General features: G+C 40.2%; 1 protein-coding gene across 1 annotated transcript in view; it reads right to left on the bottom strand.

Annotated features, from left to right (window-relative positions):
- Positions 1-3,586, bottom strand: part of LOC308666323 (uncharacterized protein C6orf132 homolog) — a 46,898-nt gene extending 43,312 nt beyond the window's left edge. Inside the window, exon 1 of the mRNA XM_081325050.1 lies at positions 3,250-3,586. Coding sequence (XP_081181176.1) covers positions 3,250-3,397 — 148 coding nt within the window. The 5' untranslated portion in view covers positions 3,398-3,586. The remainder of the gene's footprint in view (positions 1-3,249) is intronic.
- Between the last annotated feature and the right edge of the window lie 15,263 nt (positions 3,587-18,849).

Here is an 18,849-nt window from a genome sequence, read left to right on the forward strand (position 1 = left end):
GATAGATATACTCTGTATATAAATTCAGAGCTACCTAAATGGCTAACGTGAGGGCTCATTTGACTTGGAATGCAAAAGGACTAATAGTTAAGAGGTTTTCTCAGATATTCTTACAATATTTATTCAAGTCAGTTCAAAACATTCAGGATTATTTTACTATTGTAGTTAAACTCTAAATTTCCCCGTCAGTGTGCTGTCAAGGTTAAAAATCAAACACTAAATTAGTGTTTCTCAAACTTGGCATCTTTAAGAAGTTTGTCAACTTCCAAAATTCCCCAGTAAGCATGCTGGCAGAATTCTGGGAATTGAAGTCCAAACATATCAAAGTTGACAAGTTTGAGACATTGCACCAGCCAACAAAATGGTTCATATCCCAGGAACTCTGTGAAAGAATTCATTGGTGATAAACTTGATCATATTTCAACTCGTTACTCAGAGATAAGATGGAAGAAAAGCTAAATCTGTTGAGAACTTGCAGGGAACCTTTTACAAAATTGGACATTCCTGATGATTGGCTTGTATTGGTAAAAATTACAACAACTTCCAAATCAGTATATAATTAATTCAGTAGGTAAGGGATATTTTTCAGATTTGTAGAACAATGTTGTGTCATTTTTCTGCATTACACATGAGAGGTGTAGCTGTATTTTATGCTGAGTACGTCCATAGCTTTAAGGGAAGTATAGGAGAGAGGGAAGAACCAGAGACTAGATCCAGAAATCTTTGAGTCAGTGACACCCACAAGTCCACACCCATTGCAAGTTGAGTAACTTGTGTTTACTTTGCAATTCATTTATGCAAAACTAAGGTGAGGTTCAAGCTGAATTCAACTATTTTTTTAGTCCATGCAGCATAAAAAAGTTGTAAACATTACTTTCAAGGAGCTGTTTAATATATAGGCATGGAGGCTATCTCAGATAGTTAGCTTTCTCAAAGAGGGCACCCATGCTTCAGATGTAACTTTCCCAAGTACTCTGTACTAATTACAAGTATGGATGGACAAGAGCAATATTATATCCTATAGAGCAAATGTCTTCAGTCTTGGTATGCAAATTCCAACTTTTCAGCGGTACATGAGCTGACTAAGGAAATCTGGCAAATAAAGTATGCAGTTTGGGAAATGGGGTCACAGAAATACAGCAATAAAATGTTCACTTTCAAAGGATGTGCAGTCCAATGTTAGCAGTAGAAGAATACAGAGGCAATTATTGGAAATACAAGAAAACAGCTTACTGAATTTTATTTCAATACTGGTATTGGATTAATATTGCTAAGGCAGCAGATCTTTTGTGAAAAAAGTGCATTGATATATTTATATTCCACTTCACTCTGCTTGTTTTCCCTGCTCAGGGAGGATTTGATATAGCATAGGCTGAATTACCCTGACACAAGATAAGAAGGAAACATGTTGTGTACGGGACAGATTGCTCAGTTTTGTATACAGTATATACCAATAGAGCATGGAACCAGTTTTAGATATTTGTGCAACAAAGAATAAAAACAAACATTGATCCACTCTTCCTAATTTCTTCTTGAGCTTATTTTGGAATGACACAGAAAAGTGGATCCTGGGCTAAAAATTAAATATAAAAAGGAAGCAGAGCCCTCTGAAATATTTTTTGAAGACTAATTCCATAATTAGGGGGCATGGTAAGCAGTAAGAAGTCCTTCCTTTTGGACATTGCATTGCCTAGGCCAGGGGTAGGCAACCTTGGCTCTTTTATGACTCATGGACTTCAACTTCAACTGAGCCATGCTGGCTCAGGAATTCTGGGAGTTGAAGTCCACAAGTCATAAAAGAGCCAAGGTTGCCTACCCCTGGCCTAGGCTGTTCAAAGTTACAAGTTATACTAAAGCCTCTCATGATTCAACTGTGTTTTCATTTTTACAGACATATTATCATATTTATACCTTACGGCTGAAGGTTGAAAGTGTATAGGGAATGTGAAGAATGGCAACAAAGATATCTTTTGTAGATTTAATTCCTTAGCTCTTCAGTCAAAATATACACACCTACTCAATCTTGACAGCTTCCCACCCCACCAAAGAAAGAATATCTGAATATAATCGGGACATCTCAATACACATATCTCTACCGGTCATACCTAGAATAGATCCAGTGTCAATAGATATTATCTCAAACTGTGATAGAGCTTGCTAATTAAACACTTAAAACTGTTTTAGTTAATTAGGAACAAGTCAAAGCTTCCCATTTCCTTAATTTCATAAAGTTTGCTCTTTCTTTCTCTTTTTGGAAAAAAAAAATAGGGTTGTCAGACCTGGGCTGCAAAAATCAGGAAACTGGCAAAGAAACCTCCAATTCTTTGCTGTCGGCTGGTGATTGTCCAAATTTTTGCAGCTCAGAACGAAAAGCCCTAAACCAGAAGCAACACTCCTGGATACTGAAACACTTTTAGTATATGTGCTGTTGAAGCAAAACATTTTGTCTCTGGAGCTAACATATGGGCACAAATTATGTAATTTGGTGGCCTTTAAAGACCCCATTTATGAAGAATTTTGTTATGCAGTTTCCATCTATTGCATTGGTCTTTGCATTCAATTCCTCTGGACAATCCCTGGCTGAAGTAAATAAGTGTTGCATGGTTGCCTTGGTGGAAGAGATTTTAAATTTGCCAGGATTAATTCTATCATGGACACTCTGCATTCCAAATGAATTCAGAGTTAGTACCCACCCATCTGAGCCTGAAGGCTATTATATCACAATTACAGGCTACAAGAGAGAATTACCACCTACAGAACAAGTGTTTTGCTGTCATCACCATATCCATCTAAAGGCCTCCTGATGGCTGCAATCAGAACAATTCTAATCCCGTACGAAATGACAAACATTTGATTAAATTGTCTCAGGAAATCAACTTCTCTTTAAACAGTGCTTTTAAGAAGCTACAATTGGAATCTGCTGTACTCATTCTTCTTATGTTTAATTATTTGAGACGGTGCAAAGAACCAGGCTGCTAGCTTGGTTTTACAGGTTACAACATGTTTCCATTTCATCCAGTCATTCTTACCAAATACGTAGCATAGTTTTCTAGCTGAATTGTTGCTTAATATAGATCTCTTGGAGTACAAATTAAAAATGCCCACCAATGCCACCCCCAAAAAAGCTCTGATGGCTGGATCAGTTCTACAGTACAGAGCTTGTTCAGGTGAAAGTCCACAGCTAAAGTATAAATCACTTTTCCTTCTTCTTCCCACTCTGCCTTGAAAACTGAAAGAAGCCATACTGACCTGAGGTTTTCAGGCTCTCAGAGTTGACCTCTTGTGTGAAGATCCAAGGAGGGTTGGTGGCAAAGAAAGAACTGGTGGAATTGTTGCTGGCATGCTTTTTCCCAAAGAGTCGGCTAAAAGTTCCCTGGACTGAATTATGCTTCTTCATCCTTATTTCTGCTTTCCTTAGTGTTTCTTAGCTCCTCCGCTTAGCAAAACATATTTCCAGTTTGCGCAGTGACCACGCAGCACACAGAGCTCCGGCAGGTGTTAGTCTGAGGAACTCTCTTTTCAGCTGCTTTAAAGCTAAACCACCTGAGCAGGTAGAGAGGGCTGGCTGCTGTTGCCTGGCCACACCCCACAGCAGCTCCTTCCGTCACATTCTTTCCTTGCTGCTACAATAAGTCATTGTTAAGCCCAAAGCAGTTTGTTACCTCTGAACTGGTGAAGGTCTTCCCCAAGGCAGTGCCACGTCCCAAGTATGACTATAAGCTTTACAGTGCTTCCCTGGAAAACTGCAAAAAAAAAACCAAGCACACTGTCCAGATGTTCAGATTAAAACCAAGTAAACATGTATGTATTTGTTAGCAATACAGATTCTCCAGCCTGCCAGGTCAATATTTATTTAACTTTATAACCTTCTCTGTTTGTTAAAGGTTTAGAAGCAACATTTGTAAGTGTGCATTTTTAAAGAAAAATTGCTGTATTTTCTTTTTAAGTAAGTTTCATGCATGCAAGAGAACTCAGCCATGGCAGAAGCTCAGAAGTGGAGATCTTCAAGGGCTACTGAAAATCTGGAATGTGGCCATCCTGTGCCATCCAAACATTATCAGCAAATTGTCACGTTTAATATCACTGAAAGGGACAATGGTGAATATAATTTATATTAGAGCTGCCGAAGCAGGTGCTTCAGGGTACACAAGCATATTACTATTTGTAGGAACTCCCTAAAGCAAATGTGTCTTTTTGGGAGAGCACAGTGCAGCTGCAGAAAGTAATCACACAGTCCTGGGAAGAGGAACAGTTGCTTCAAAGAGCTGCAGACAGGTGCTTACATGAGCACCTCCAAACCTTCCAAAGCACTACGTGGCATTGCATGTAGCTATACATGAAGTGAAATCAAATTTTGTTCACCTGATCCCATTCATATTTTGCAGGGCAGCTTCCCTAGGAAGTTTTATATGTGTGGAGGCATCTAGACATGATCCTGAAAGAATCTTTTATGAAGGACTTAGAGAAGCAATTATATACAAGTAGTCCTTGGCTTACAACAATTTGGACTAGAATTTCAGTTGTTAAACTGAATAAAGTCACATCTGATTTTATTATTTTGTTGCCATGGTTGTTAAGTGAATCACTGTAGTTAATGAATCACATAGTTGCTGAGCAAATATGGCTTCCCCCATTAACTTTGTTTGTCAGAAGCTGCCTGGGAAAGTTGCAAATGACCCTGGAAGGCTGCAACTTGCTGGTCGCCAAGCACCTGAATTCTGATCACATGACCATGGGGATGCTGCAACAGTTGTTAAGTGTAAGGACCAGCCATAAGTAACTTTTTTTCAGGGCCATTGTAACTTTGTATAGACCTTAAACAAATGGTTGTAAGTCAAGGACTATCTATGGTCTAGAGCAGGAGTAGGCAACCTTGGCTCTTTTATGACTCGTGGACTTCAACTCCCAGAATTCCTGAGCCAAATAGTGTTAATTTCTCAAATGTACTGATGAGATCATTTGGTGACAGCTAAATACGTCTATTCAGAATAAAAAGTAGAGATTTTTAAAAAAGTTTAAGCTTCCTATTACATATGACCACATTAGGATGAAATAACCATTCCTGAAATCACAAAAGAATATATAGATTTTCTTTCCATTTAGAGAGAAAATGTAATGCACTAAATCAAATCTTTCTTATGAACATTGATCAGCATAAGGAGAGTGGGGTACAGTCAATTAAAAAGCATAGAAGATTCATCAGAGTCAAAAACACAAGCACTGTGAAAAATGAAGTCATAAAAATATATTAAAACAGAAAATACATACAAAAAAGCAAGACTATAAAATAATCTAAAAGGAGGGGTTGGAACATGCGTGTAGGAGAGCATAAAGATTAGTATGTGGAAAACTATATCTACCAAATTAGAGAGCATTCTGGTATGACAAAGGAGATGCTCATTATGTCTATGGCACAGGCATCATCTGACAAATTTTAAGTGCTACTACTCAGAACCTGGCAACACTGTATTTTGTATCAGGGTTGGTACCTGAAAGCAGCAGAGAAATATAGAATTGTCCTTGCTCTCTGGGTATTTGTGCAGTACTGGTGATTTGAGGCTTGTACAAATGTCTCTGTAATACAGGCACTGGAGAAGCATAATCTCTGTTTTTTCTGTGTCCAGAGGTACGGGCATATTTTTCTACAGGGAAGGAACCTTCCTATATTGGCCTTCAAGACATTGTGCCAGAGTAAAGGGCCACCAGTGTTTAAGTTAAGGGGAAGCAAAGTACCTGTTGGATTCACTGGCACATCATGTCTGCTACACACAATTTAATGAGCATTTTGGCCTGATCATATCTTATGCTGAGTAGAAGACTTGGAGAGATGAGATTTTAGTTTCCAATTCCCATTTCCATGTGGACTGAAAATCATTACTCATCATTTAAATTGCCTGTTAAATACTGTATGTCCAGAGGAAATAATTATTCTTGAATTCACAAAAGAATATATCTATAGAAAAATATAATGGACAAAAGCTGCTTTTATTTGAGATTATGAATTTTACTATTTTAGCATTTTTCAGTTATTAAATACAGGGGTAAGCAGAAATAGGTAATGATTCACAATCTATTTCCAAAGGTTTCTGTTCACCTTTCAGCTTTTGAGACTCTTTTGTAGAATGCTTGATCAACCCCCATCCCACTTCCGTAAGTCCATTCTGGGCCTGGGCAACAAAAAATTAGCTACCGGTTCTGCCAAAGTGGTGCGAACCGGCTGAATCCCACCACTGACTAGGGCCTTCTAATTGGGAATCCAGGGAATAAATAGAAACTAGACGGATGAGAAATGCTGTGGACTAGTCCTAAAAATATATAAGCAAGAATGATAATTTAAAATAGATTAGTTATTTTTATCTCTTAAAATCTTGTATTTGTCTATAAAAATTAAATGTATGAGACTGTAGTAGTTATAGTTCTTAAAAAACAAAGTATATTTATGCAGCTATGAAGCCCATCCCCGTCTACTTCATTTCATCAGCAGAAAGTACATCAATATGAAAGACATCTGTTAACCAAAATATGCTGTCATACTGCATATTTTAAAAAATTAGCAAGCTAAAGCATTAAATTCTTGAGACATTAAATATTTATGAAACATTACCTGCTGTTTAAAATGTAATATTGAGAAATGTTTCATATGCTTACAGCTTTTTCTTACAACCATAATTTGCCAGAACTACTTGAAATACTTACAGTTAGGGGAATGAAGCTCCATTTAAATTGAAATGGACATTATTTCTTGATAAACCTGACTAAACTGTCAATCAGAGTGTAAATTTCATTTTAAGCATTGTTCCAATTGCAAGAAGTATCTTGCAAGTATATTTAACTTTGATGGACAAATATATCAACAAATCAGAGGGAACACCCATGGGATCACCACTTTCAGGACTCATAGCAGAGATTCTAATGCAATGTCTAGAAGCTATAACTCCCACGCATACAACCCAAAGTATGGATCTGGTATGTGGGTGACATCTTTGTCATACTGTAATAAAAAAGAAACAAGGGAAGACACATGAATCAACCAACAACATCTTCAGAGGAATAATACTCACAAGGGAAGAATAAAACAACAATACATTATCCTTCTTGGATATTTACATTAGCAGAGGTAATGATGGCAAATTGGAAACGTAAGTTTATCATAAAATCATCCACACTAATCAAGTACTCCATTACCAAAATAACAACCTAACCTCCCACAAGAGAATCTGTGTAAGAACATTATTTAGACAAACACAAACACACTGCAGCAATCCTGAAATCAGGGAAAGGAAAGAGATCATCTATACATGTTCCAGCAAAATAGTCTGAGAACTAAACATTATACATTGATTTCTGCATTGTTCAGATTTGTGAATTCAGAAACCAATAGTCCATCTTTGAAAGGTGCTATTTCTGCAACTGGGCCAATCTTCAGAAACGTCTAAGTAGTATAGGGAACAGAAAATTTCACTTAATAATGCTTTATGATTAAAGATCAAACAAATTTACATGTGTTTATTTAGGGATTTGCAGGCTGCCTCAATCTATTACAACTGCTGGCAGTTTACAGAATAACTATAATTAAAAAAGCAAAGTAAAAACAAACAATTTAAAAACCCTAAGGACATATTTCACAGCCTGGTTGTCATTCATTAAATCCTTCCCAAGCTCTATGAAGCAATTTCAGGATAGCCTAGACTTGTCTCACTGTAGATACTGAGAAGAACTCCAGATGACCAAGCAGCACAATAGGAGTACAAAAATCAGCATTTAGTCACTCTTTTTATTTGCCCTTTTCTTTTTAGAATCAGAGAATTGTAGAATTGAGAGTGACTTTAGAAATTATCTAGTCCAGTCCCTGCTAGAGCAGGAGGCACTGAGTATCTCTGAGAGATGACCATTTGGCTGTTGTTTAAAGACCTCTCTATGGTAAAAGAGAACTCTATATCAGGGGTGTCAGATTGCCGGCCCATGGGCCGGTTGCATCATACAGAGGCCATGCCCACCACAACTCCGGCAATGCAAAAAAAAATATCACAATTTATCACGACACATCATGTGACACGGCAAGTTTGACACCCTTGCTCTATATGATGTGATAGTCTATTCTATTGGCTATCAACTTGTACAGGTAGTGCTTGACATCACCACAATTTAGCCCAAAATTTCCATTGCTAAGCAAGACAGTTATTGAGTTTTGTCCCATTTTATGATCTTTCTTTTATTGCACGGTTGTTTGGTGAATCTGACTTTGCTTGTCAGAAGGCTGCAACCATCATAAATATGTGTCAGTTGCCGAGCATCTGAATTTTGACCATGTGACCATCAGGATGCTGCAATGGTCATGTGAAAAATGGTCATAAGTCATTTTTTTAAAGTGCCATTGTAATTTCAAATGGTCACTAAACTAATGGTTATAAATCAAGGACTACCTGTATAGTCAGGGAATACCTCTTAATGTTTAACACAAACTTTCTTCCTTATAGTTTTAACCTGATATTTCTGTTTTTCTTTTTTGAAGCAATAGGTAATAGGTTCAAATCCTCTTCTGTGTGACAACCCTTCAGCATGAAAGAAAGATCATAAAATGGGACAAATTTCACTTAATAACTGTCTTGCTTAGCAATGGAAATTTGGGGCTCAATTGTGGTGATGTCAAGCACTCCCTGTACAAGTTGATAGTCAATAGAATAAGCTATCATATCATAGAGAGATTTCTCTTTCGCTATAGCCTTAAGATGGCTATTATTATTATTATTTTTATTATTTCTGCAGGCTAAACAGAAATAAAAATTTTTAATCAATTCTCATAGCACTTGGTTTGCAGACTTGTTTACCCTCTTGGTTCCTTCTTGTTCCAATTAGTCACTTTTTTAAACTGGTGTCTCTGACTGGATCTGAACTCTGTGCTTCTGTTAATATGTCTCAAGATAAATTTTGTTTTTTTACAATTGCATCACACTGCAAGCTCTTGTTTAATTTGTGGTACAACAAGGACACCCAGAATTATACTTGCATTTTTTCCCTCCCAGGTCCAGAGCTTTATATTTCTTTCTTCAAAATTGCATCCTATTGATGTCAGCTCACTGCTAAAACCTATCTAGATCTGCGTAGAACCTTCTCATTTTTTTCTCTAAAGTCATCCAGCTTTATGTCATCTGTAAATTTTATAACTGTTACCCCAACTCCTTCATCCAAGTTCCTGATAACTCCACTTGGTGTTTCTCTCCCCTCTTGAGATGTGATCATTCAGCCAACTGACTTCATCTAAAAGAAGTAGCATCTTATTGGTGTGTTGCCATTTTATGAAGGAAATATAACCCAAAATTCTATCAAAGACTTTGCTAAGATCTGCTATGTCCACTATATCTACAGCATTTTGTGACATATAAAGTTTTTCCGCCTCAATGCACTTATTTTCAAGGAGTGCAGCAAAATGGTGAGTGAGAAAAGAAAATGCCAGAACTATTTCTTCACCTTAGTATGATAGCAATTTGGCAATTGCAAGAAAGGGAAGCCAGGAAAGCAGGATGAGGCAGTCACTGCTACCAATGGGAAAACAGACCTCTATCCAATTCCACTGTGAGTTTTAAAGCTGGATTTTGCAATTCCTCTGGAGTTGCAATCATATTATTGCAATCACATTATCCAGCAATCAAGCTGGAAGTAAATTGATTTGGTTGCTCATTTGTGATAAAGTTCTGGTTGACAGGAGCACAGGTGATCCAGCACTGGTGCCAAAGTGCCAGGTGGTAGTATTCTACAAGTCATAGCTAATGAGAAGAAACTCTTGTGACTATCCTTTCCTCAGCAGCTGCACTGTTCCTGGATGAATCTCAGCTTTCTGACAAATTGGCTTCGCAAATTAAACTATGGCTTTATTTGGATCTGTGACACCAAAATAGGAAGTAAAAGAGGAATTAGGAACTTATCTGAGGAGTTGGCAATATTTGGGGAGTGATTTTTGCATCATGGCTATGTGTTACCCTGTTACTGGTTTGCCTATTTGATTAATTATGATTAGATGGCAGATCAAGAGGATTCTGATTGATTTGCACAGCTCAGGTTTAATTGCAAACTTTTCAGGCACATATATATTTAGATACAAGATGCAACCATGCAGGAAATTTACTGCAGATGCATGTGAGGCTGCAGTGCACAACTTGAATTGCACCAAACCTTCTCATACCCATATTGCAGCCATTCTGTGGATCAGCTTCCTTGTCCTGAATTCTCCAGAAATGCAGGGAATCACAATGTTTTTGTTATGCATTGCTTCTGTAGTATGATAAAAACCCATCCGAGGTGTGAAGAATGGAATTGTTTTTGTGAGTACAAACATTCTGGCCCCTTCCTTCTAAATATTTATCTTTCCAATACATTTATAATACAGGTTCCTGAGAAGCTGAAACAATGGGCAGAAACTAGCAAGATGGATTTCAGCATCTTTTTTTTTAATCCCATTTATATCCCGCCCTTCTCCGAAGACTCAGGGCGGCTTACAATCTAAAACACAATGTGCTTAGCAATAGCCTTCATTCTATGTATATGCCTGCTTATTAGGGCTTTCGGCCCCCCCAAGCGGCTGTCAGAATCCATTTATATCATATTCATAAATGGAATGTTTCAAACATATCGCATGGATTCTGCCATCTCCCGAAGAGAAGAGGATAGATGTGTATTGAACCGGCAATAGGCATTTCAAAGGAAAGGAGAAGCCTTTTGAACTGGGGAAACAAAAGGGGGGGCTAGCATCTGGCTTTTGTCACGGTAGACAGCAATAAACAAAAGGGTCCTAACTTCCTTTTTCCCACGAGATGGATGATATGAGAGGAAGGATGGGGGGACTGACCAAATGGGGATTAAGGGGGGTTAAACCGGGAACTCTTTATAAGGATTTACATCGTGGAACCATTAAGCCCTGTCTCATTTCCTACAACCGAGCATGTCATAGTAAAGATTTCTTTTGGACTAAAAACCTGGCTCCAAGAGGTTTTGTCTTCCTAAGACGTGGTTTGGGGTGGGTCCTGACATTAGACAGGGCTTGCAACGAAAGTCAACCCGGGAAGAAGAACCTTACCGGGGGACTTTGCAAATAAATATGATGTCTGACGATGAAGCAAGAAGGGAAGGAAGCCCCACGGAGAAGGAGCCTTCCTCCCAGCCGAACTCCCAGAAACATTGGGAAACTGAAGCATCATATTCCTCCTGGGAGGAAACGGCGGAGCAGCACGAACAAAAACCCCGGTGGTCGATGGGCGTTGGAAGGAAAAGTGAGTGGGAAAAGGCTTCGAGAGAAGTGACCCTGAGACGGAGCGACCACCAACCGGAATGGAAACAAGAGATGGAGAACTCCCTGCACGCCAGTGAGGAAGAGCGGATTCTGGAAAAAGCTATTGACTTGATGAAAACAACCCTGAGCTCACTAAGGGAGGAGAGAGCTGGAAACCACAACACCTGGGGTCGCAACTGGAGGGGTAACGGAAGGAATCCAACACCTGAAACCCCAGGGCTGTCTAATGGAACAGGAGCCGCTGACTCAGCGGTACCCACCCCCCCCCAGACCCACAGATGGGGATCGAGATGAGGAGCGATACACTCTGCGGCGCAGACAACGATCCAGCCAAAGATTCCCACCCCTGGAAGCAAAATTCAAGGGGGAGCCATCACGACTGGGATTTTTCCTAACCCAAGTCCTCAGCTACATGGAAGAGTACGGACGGGACATCCCCAGTGACAAAACACGCATCCGAATTGTGCAATCTGCCCTGGACGGGACGGCCGCAGACTGGGTGGTGAACCTGCATGACTCCAACGCCCCAGAACTCAACGACTTCAACCGATTCATGTCATCCTTGAGGCGACGATTCGAGGACCCTTTGGCTGACCAGAAGGCCCGGGAGAGAATCAAGACGGTGAGGCAGGGCAGGAGAACAGTGGCCGAATATACCCAAGAATTCCGAGCCATCGCCAGCAAGCTGAACTGGCCAGAAGACATCCTCCTCAGCCATTTCAAAGACGGTCTAAACTACGACCTGTATGACGCTTGCCTGCCTCGGGGAGACCCCTACCATCTCGATGACTGGTATGTCCTGGCAGAGGAAGTGGAAATAGACCTATTGAAAAGACAACGCAGAGGAAAACCATGTGGCCGCCCGCCACTCTAGCAAACACGTGAGGGGGAAAACCCACCAGCCACGGCTAAAAAATCAAAGGGATGTTTCAATTGCGGGAGAGAGGGCCACCGTGCTGCAGAATGTCGTTCGAAAGCCCCTCCACGCAAAACAGAGGCACCATCTTCCAAAAAGCTGGGGAAGTCTCAAGGCAACCCAAAAGAATCTTCCATGAAGGGGACAGAGGTTGTAGAGTCCACAATTTCTGCCAAAACCTGGGATTGGACTCCGGCCTACACTGCAGGGGCAGTGGACACCTCAGAAGACAGCTCAGAGGGAGAACCTTTGGTAAGTGGACCTCTTCCACCCATACTTAAGACAGTAACTATATTAGCTTCCTCTGCACCAAAAGCCAATGAAATAAAAGCTTTGATAGACTCTGGCTGCATCCGCTGCCTCATCAGCCCAATGCTGGTGGAGGAACTGAGCATCCCGGTGAGGAGGCTAAAACAACCAATCTCCTTCAGTCAATTAGACGGGTCTATAGCAGGGGGGGGACCAGCCACCCTAGCCACTCTACCACTCCACATGTCCCTGGGGTCCCATGAGGAAGACATAACATTTATAGTGGCCCCAGGCATGGCATGCCCAATGATTTTAGGACTGGAATGGCTGAAGAAATGGAACCCCGGGATAAACTGGAGGACTGCAGAACTCAACTTCCCAAAAGGGGAACAGGAAAATGTAAAACCCCCAAACACCCCCCCAACCCAGAGGGAGGAAAAAGCAGCAGTGGGGGAAGAGAAGGGGCTAACAGAGATACCGGAGGAATACAGGGACCTGGCTGAGGTTTTTAGTGAGGAAAGAGCAGATGAACTCCCCCCCCCACCGCCCCACAGACTGCACCATAGAATTCAAACCTGGGGCAAAACTCCCAAAACCCAGGATGTATGCCATGAGCCCAAGGGAAATGGCAGAAATGGAAAGATTCATAAAGAAAAACTTAGAAAGAGGATTTATTGAGCCCGCCAAACCCAAAGTAGCCGCCCCCGGTTCTGTTCAGGGAGAAGAAGGATGGTTCCTTTCGTTTGGTTGTGGATTACCGGAACCTAAATACAATTAGTGAATGTAATCTATACCCCCTTCCCCTAATGAAGGATATGCTATCCCACCTATCGAAAGGAAAGATTTTTACCAAACTAGACCTGAGGGAAGCATACTACCGTATTAGGATTAAGGAAGGAGACGAATGGAAAACTGCATTCAACTGCCCAATGGGGTGCTATCAATTCAAAGTATTGCCATTTGGACTGCAAGGGGCCCCCGCAGTCTTTATGCAATTAATTAATGACGTACTGAGAAAGCACCTATATAAGGGGGTCCTGGTTTACCTCGATGACATCCTTATCTTCACAGAAACCAAAGAGGAACATATCAAACTAGTCAGAGCAGTCCTGAAGAAATTGCGAGCTGCCCATTTATATGCTAAATTATCGAAGTGTGAATTTCATCAGGAAAAAATCGACTACCTGGGATATCGCATATCCCCAGAGGGCATTGAAATGGACCCAGAGAAGGTCAGGGCAGTACTAGAGTGGGCACCCCCCCGCACACGGAAGCAATTGCAAAGTTTCCTGGGGTTTGCAAATTTCTACCGCCAATTCATCCCGGCATTTGGCCAAATAGCCATGCCCCTCACAAATTTGTTGAAAACGAAGGGGGGGGTCACCCGTGAAACCCAGCCAGCCTCTGAAATGGTCAGTGGAATGTCAAGCAGCATTTGAGAGGCTAAAGAGACTCTTTTCTGCGGAACCTGTACTTAAACACCCAGATCCCAACAAACCTTTTGTAATACAGGCAGATGCGAGCGACGTAGCAGTCGGAGCCGTATTACTACAAGAAAATGATGAGGGGGCGTTGCAACCTTGCGCATATACATCCAGGAAACTTACAGAAACTGAACAACGATGGCCAATATGGGAGAAGGAAGCATTCTCATTAAGGTGGTCATTATTAACTTGGCGTCAATTTTTGGAAGGAAATAAAATACCTTTCCAAGTCTGGACTGACCACAAAAATTTAGAAGCACTAAAAACGCCCAGGAAGCTCACTCCTAAGCAAGCCCGCTGGTCCCAACACTTTCACCGATTCAATTTCACTCTCAAACACTTACCGGGGGGAAAGAACTTCCTGGCAGATGCATTATCCCGCATGCCCCAATATAACAGCACAAGAGTTACTGACTTTAAACCACTTGTACCGGAACAACAACTGGCAGCACCAGTCACCACCAGGGCACAAGAAAAAATGAAGCCGAAGGTAGATAGCCAAACTGGAATAGAATTCAGGAAATCTTTGGAAAGTGATGAATGGTTCCAGAAAAATAAACATGTGTGCACAATTAAAGATGGACTGCCGTGGGTGGGGGAGAAGCTATATATACCGGCCACTCAGAGAATCAATTTCATGCAACTGTGCCATGATACAAAATCAGCAGGACACTTTGGCTTTGTAAAAACCTTACACTTAACTAAAAGGCAATTTTGGTGGCCATCTATGAAAAAGGACATAGAAAGCTATGTGGGTAGCTGTCAAATTTGCGCAATGGCCAAAAGATTGCAAGGGAAACCGCCAGGTCTGTTACAACCGGTGGCGAATCCCTCAGCCCCATGGAAAGAAATAGCCATGGATTTTATTGTGGAACTACCAGAAAGCAACGGAAACACCGTTATCTGGACTGTTACTGATCTGTTCTCTAAGCAAGTCCATTTCATACCTTGCCCAAAAATTCCTACTGCAAAAGCATTAGCAAAACTTTTTGTACAACATATTTACAGATTGCATGGGGCACCACAACGCATCATATCTGACAGGGGGGTGCAATTTACCTCAGCATTCTGGAAGGAATTTTTATCTCTGTTAGGAACCACCCAAGGACTGACATCTAGTCATCACCCTCAGGGTAATGGGCAATCGGAAAGGGCTAACTCTGTACTTGAACAATATTTAAGATGTTATGTACATTTTCAGCAGAACAATTGGACAGACCTGCTGCCTTTCGCAGAAGTGGCATATAACAACGCAATTCACTCCAGCACAGGTTACACTCCTTTTCAAGTAGCCACAGGCCAGAGCTTCAACCCCATACCTGATCTAACTCCAAAAGAACCGGTAATTCCAGAACTAAAGGAATGGATTGCTCAGTTACAATACACCTGGCCTATTGTCAGAAAAGCATTAACAGAGGCTAGATTAGCACACAAGACACAGGCAGACAAGAAAAGATCTGATCCCACACCGTTCAAGGTGGGAGAGATGGTATATCTGTCTACAAAATACCTTAAGTCTCTCCAACCCTGTAAAAAACTAGGACCAAAATACATTGGACCTTTTCCAATTAAAAGAATCATAAACCCAGTAACAGTTGAATTAGAACTACCTAAAAATCTTAGACGAATACACCCAATCTTTCACTGCAGTCTAATAAAGAGAGAACAACAATCTCCCCTACGAACAAAAATTCCACCACCACCACCTCCCATCATGGTGGAAGGAGAACAACATTTCGAGGTGAAGGAAATTCTGGATTCCAGGAGACGTCATGGAACAACTCAATATCTAGTGGCTTGGAAACACCTCCCCTCCTCAGAAAATGAATGGGTCAGCAAACACCACGTTAAAGCACCAAAGCTGCTTAAGAGATTTCATACAGAATATCCAAACAAACCGAGTTAACATTTACACATGTTTTTTTTTCTTCTCTTTTCTTTTCTCCCCCTACAGATGGACACATCTTTCTTCTAAGGAGAGCGGACTGTCAGAATCCATTTATATCATATTCATAAATGGAATGTTTCAAACATATCGCATGGATTCTGCCATCTCCCGAAGAGAAGAGGATAGATGTGTATTGAACCGGCAATAGGCATTTCAAAGGAAAGGAGAAGCCTTTTGAACTGGGGAAACAAAAGGGGGGGCTAGCATCTGGCTTTTGTCACGGTAGACAGCAATAAACAAAAGGGTCCTAACTTCCTTTTTCCCACGAGATGGATGATATGAGAGGAAGGATGGGGGGACTGACCAAATGGGGATTAAGGGGGGTTAAACCGGGAACTCTTTATAAGGATTTACATCGTGGAACCATTAAGCCCTGTCTCATTTCCTACAACCGAGCATGTCATAGTAAAGATTTCTTTTGGACTAAAAACCTGGCTCCAAGAGGTTTTGCATTTTTTTTTTACAAAGTCAGCTTATTGCCCCCAACAATCTGGATCCTCATTTTACCTACCTCGGAAGGATGGAAGGCTGAGTCAACCTTGAGCCTGGTGGGACTCGAACCTGCACTAATTGCAAACAGCTGGTGTTACTTAAGGAGGCATTAGCCCACTGCTCCACCAAGGCTCATCTTAATGGTTTACAGGTTGAATTTGAACCAACAGTGTGATGCAACTGAGAAAATGCTATGATATTGCAGAGGTAATCTAATGCGAAGATCAAGGAAAGCTATCATTCCTCTATGTTGGTCAGACCGCATTTCAGTTTTGGCATTGGCTTTTTTCCTTGGCAAACAAAGTAGAGCCTATCCGGAGGATGGCAATCAAATATGACAGGATGACTGGGAGAAAAACATTATGAGAACTGATTGGAGGCATTGAATATGTTTAACCTGAAGAAGGGGAAACAGAATTTAATGCGGGAAAAGCAGGCCCAGTAATTTTCTTATATAGTAGAGAAGATATGTGCATGCCAATGTGCAAGATAAATAGCTATGAAAAATATGCAAGACATATTGCCTGGTATTTGCACTGTTTCATCAAACCTGTTTAGCAAGCTATATTATACACACAGGAGAAAGAAAGGAACAGAAATGGGAGGTGCCTTCTAAAAGAGTACTATCTTGAGGAGTTGGTAGAGACATGTACTAGGGCAGGAATGGCTTAGAGAAAATTGAGAAAGCTTTTGATTTTTCACACTGCTGGTGAGCTTTAGGGCTTGCTTACTGCTAAGATACTTTATTTTGTCACAAAAATGGTATAATACTGCTATTTGAGGATTTATTTCTATTGAACCAAGAGGGAGGTCTACTACTCATGATTTTAGAAGAAAGCTATTATGTATTATTATCATTATTAATACTCTCTCCATCAAGAACTTTCAAGCTGGCAACGAGTTGTATTGTGTTCCTACACCTCTCCAGGAACTCTTATACTATGAGGATGTTTCTTTTATGTAGTCTTCTGATTCATATATGGCATTTTCTCATTGCTTAAGCTACCATTTCCCTTAGTGTGAAAGAGAAAAAAATATAAAAATAGCTGCAAAATTTGTTTTGATTGCATGTTGTTTAGCTAGATGGGCTGTAAAAGATAGGGCACTTTTCTAAACCTTTTATTATATGAAGATATCATATAGTAATTTTGCTATACTCTGAATATATTTCCTTTTCAGAAAATAGCTATATAGTCTCTTAACCATATCTATGCATGGTTAAAATGAAAGTGGAAATAATAGACAATTGTAGGCTAGTTTTCACCGCTCATATTCAAATGGCTTATCCAGGTTCCAATCTATCATTATTTTAGTTTGTGGCATATGGAACACACTAGTACATAAACTGTACAAGGCTTTGACAACTGTAATTTTGGTTTTAGTTTTGGTTGTTTTTAATGTTTGGTTCATCATTCAGAGTCCTTGGTTCCCATATAAACCAAATAAAGGAAGCAAATAAACAATAATGCTCCAGCTAGCCTTTTCCACGTTTGGGATGTTGTTAAGGTACTGATAAAAGGGATGGTACTTATTTATGAAATTATCCCCAACCTCATCTCAGGCTAGAAAACATGGATACATTAGTCATTCCACCCATTATAGTCCCATTTCAGTTTTCAATTGTCATATAGAATGTACAATTCTTTCATCTCTTTGTGGTGCAATGCAGGAGGTAGGAAGGAAGCAACATGAATATACAAAGGGACATTTCCACGTCTTGATTTAACAAACTCAGTTTAGTACAAGGTCATCTGTTTTGTAACTTGTTCTTTAAGGTAATCCTATATTCCCATGCCTTCAGTTATGTAAGGCACTGGATTAACTCTAAAAATAGAAAAGTCTGATGTAGTTGCTCTTCTACTATGCTCTTCCTTATTTATTTTGACTTGATTTCGAGAATAGGTGGTGAAATTTGCAGAAGCAGCCATTTAGAAGGAAACTTTTGGATATTTTAAAATACCCAACTGTTTTAGGCTTTCTTTGCTCCCCATCTAAGAAGTCTGTGCAATCACATTGCATTTCCACACTCATAACGTTTTATGAGGTCAACTAGTCATCACTGTGGCAAAGTAAAACCTATATTCGCTAGTGCTGCTTTTCCACACAACTGTAGAATGACAGTATTAGATATTATAAATCATTAGTGGGAAAGAAATTGTTCGTTCCTTTGCCCTACTGGTACAAACCTTTAAACCATGGCATATCATAAATAACCCAGAGACAAGAAGTTAGAAAAACACCCATAGTCAGCTCTTTCAGTCAAGATGTGGTTGGACAAGTTAAGACTTGCCTGTCATCAGGAAGTGTTTGTAATGCTAAAGCAGAGCCTCAGAATATATGTAGCAGTGATGTTAAGACATCTGAGCATATGCAGGAAGCATTTTTCTCTGAGAACTGAATAAAAGGGTTTCCTGTCAGAGGAAGCCCTTTTCAGATAGGTATTAGACATTGACAATTGCATATAATATTGTATTTG

Source organism: Vipera berus (assembly GCF_964194415.1).
Source record: "Vipera berus genome assembly, chromosome: 3".
In the NCBI taxonomy this organism is placed as follows: Eukaryota; Metazoa; Chordata; class Lepidosauria; order Squamata; family Viperidae; genus Vipera; species Vipera berus.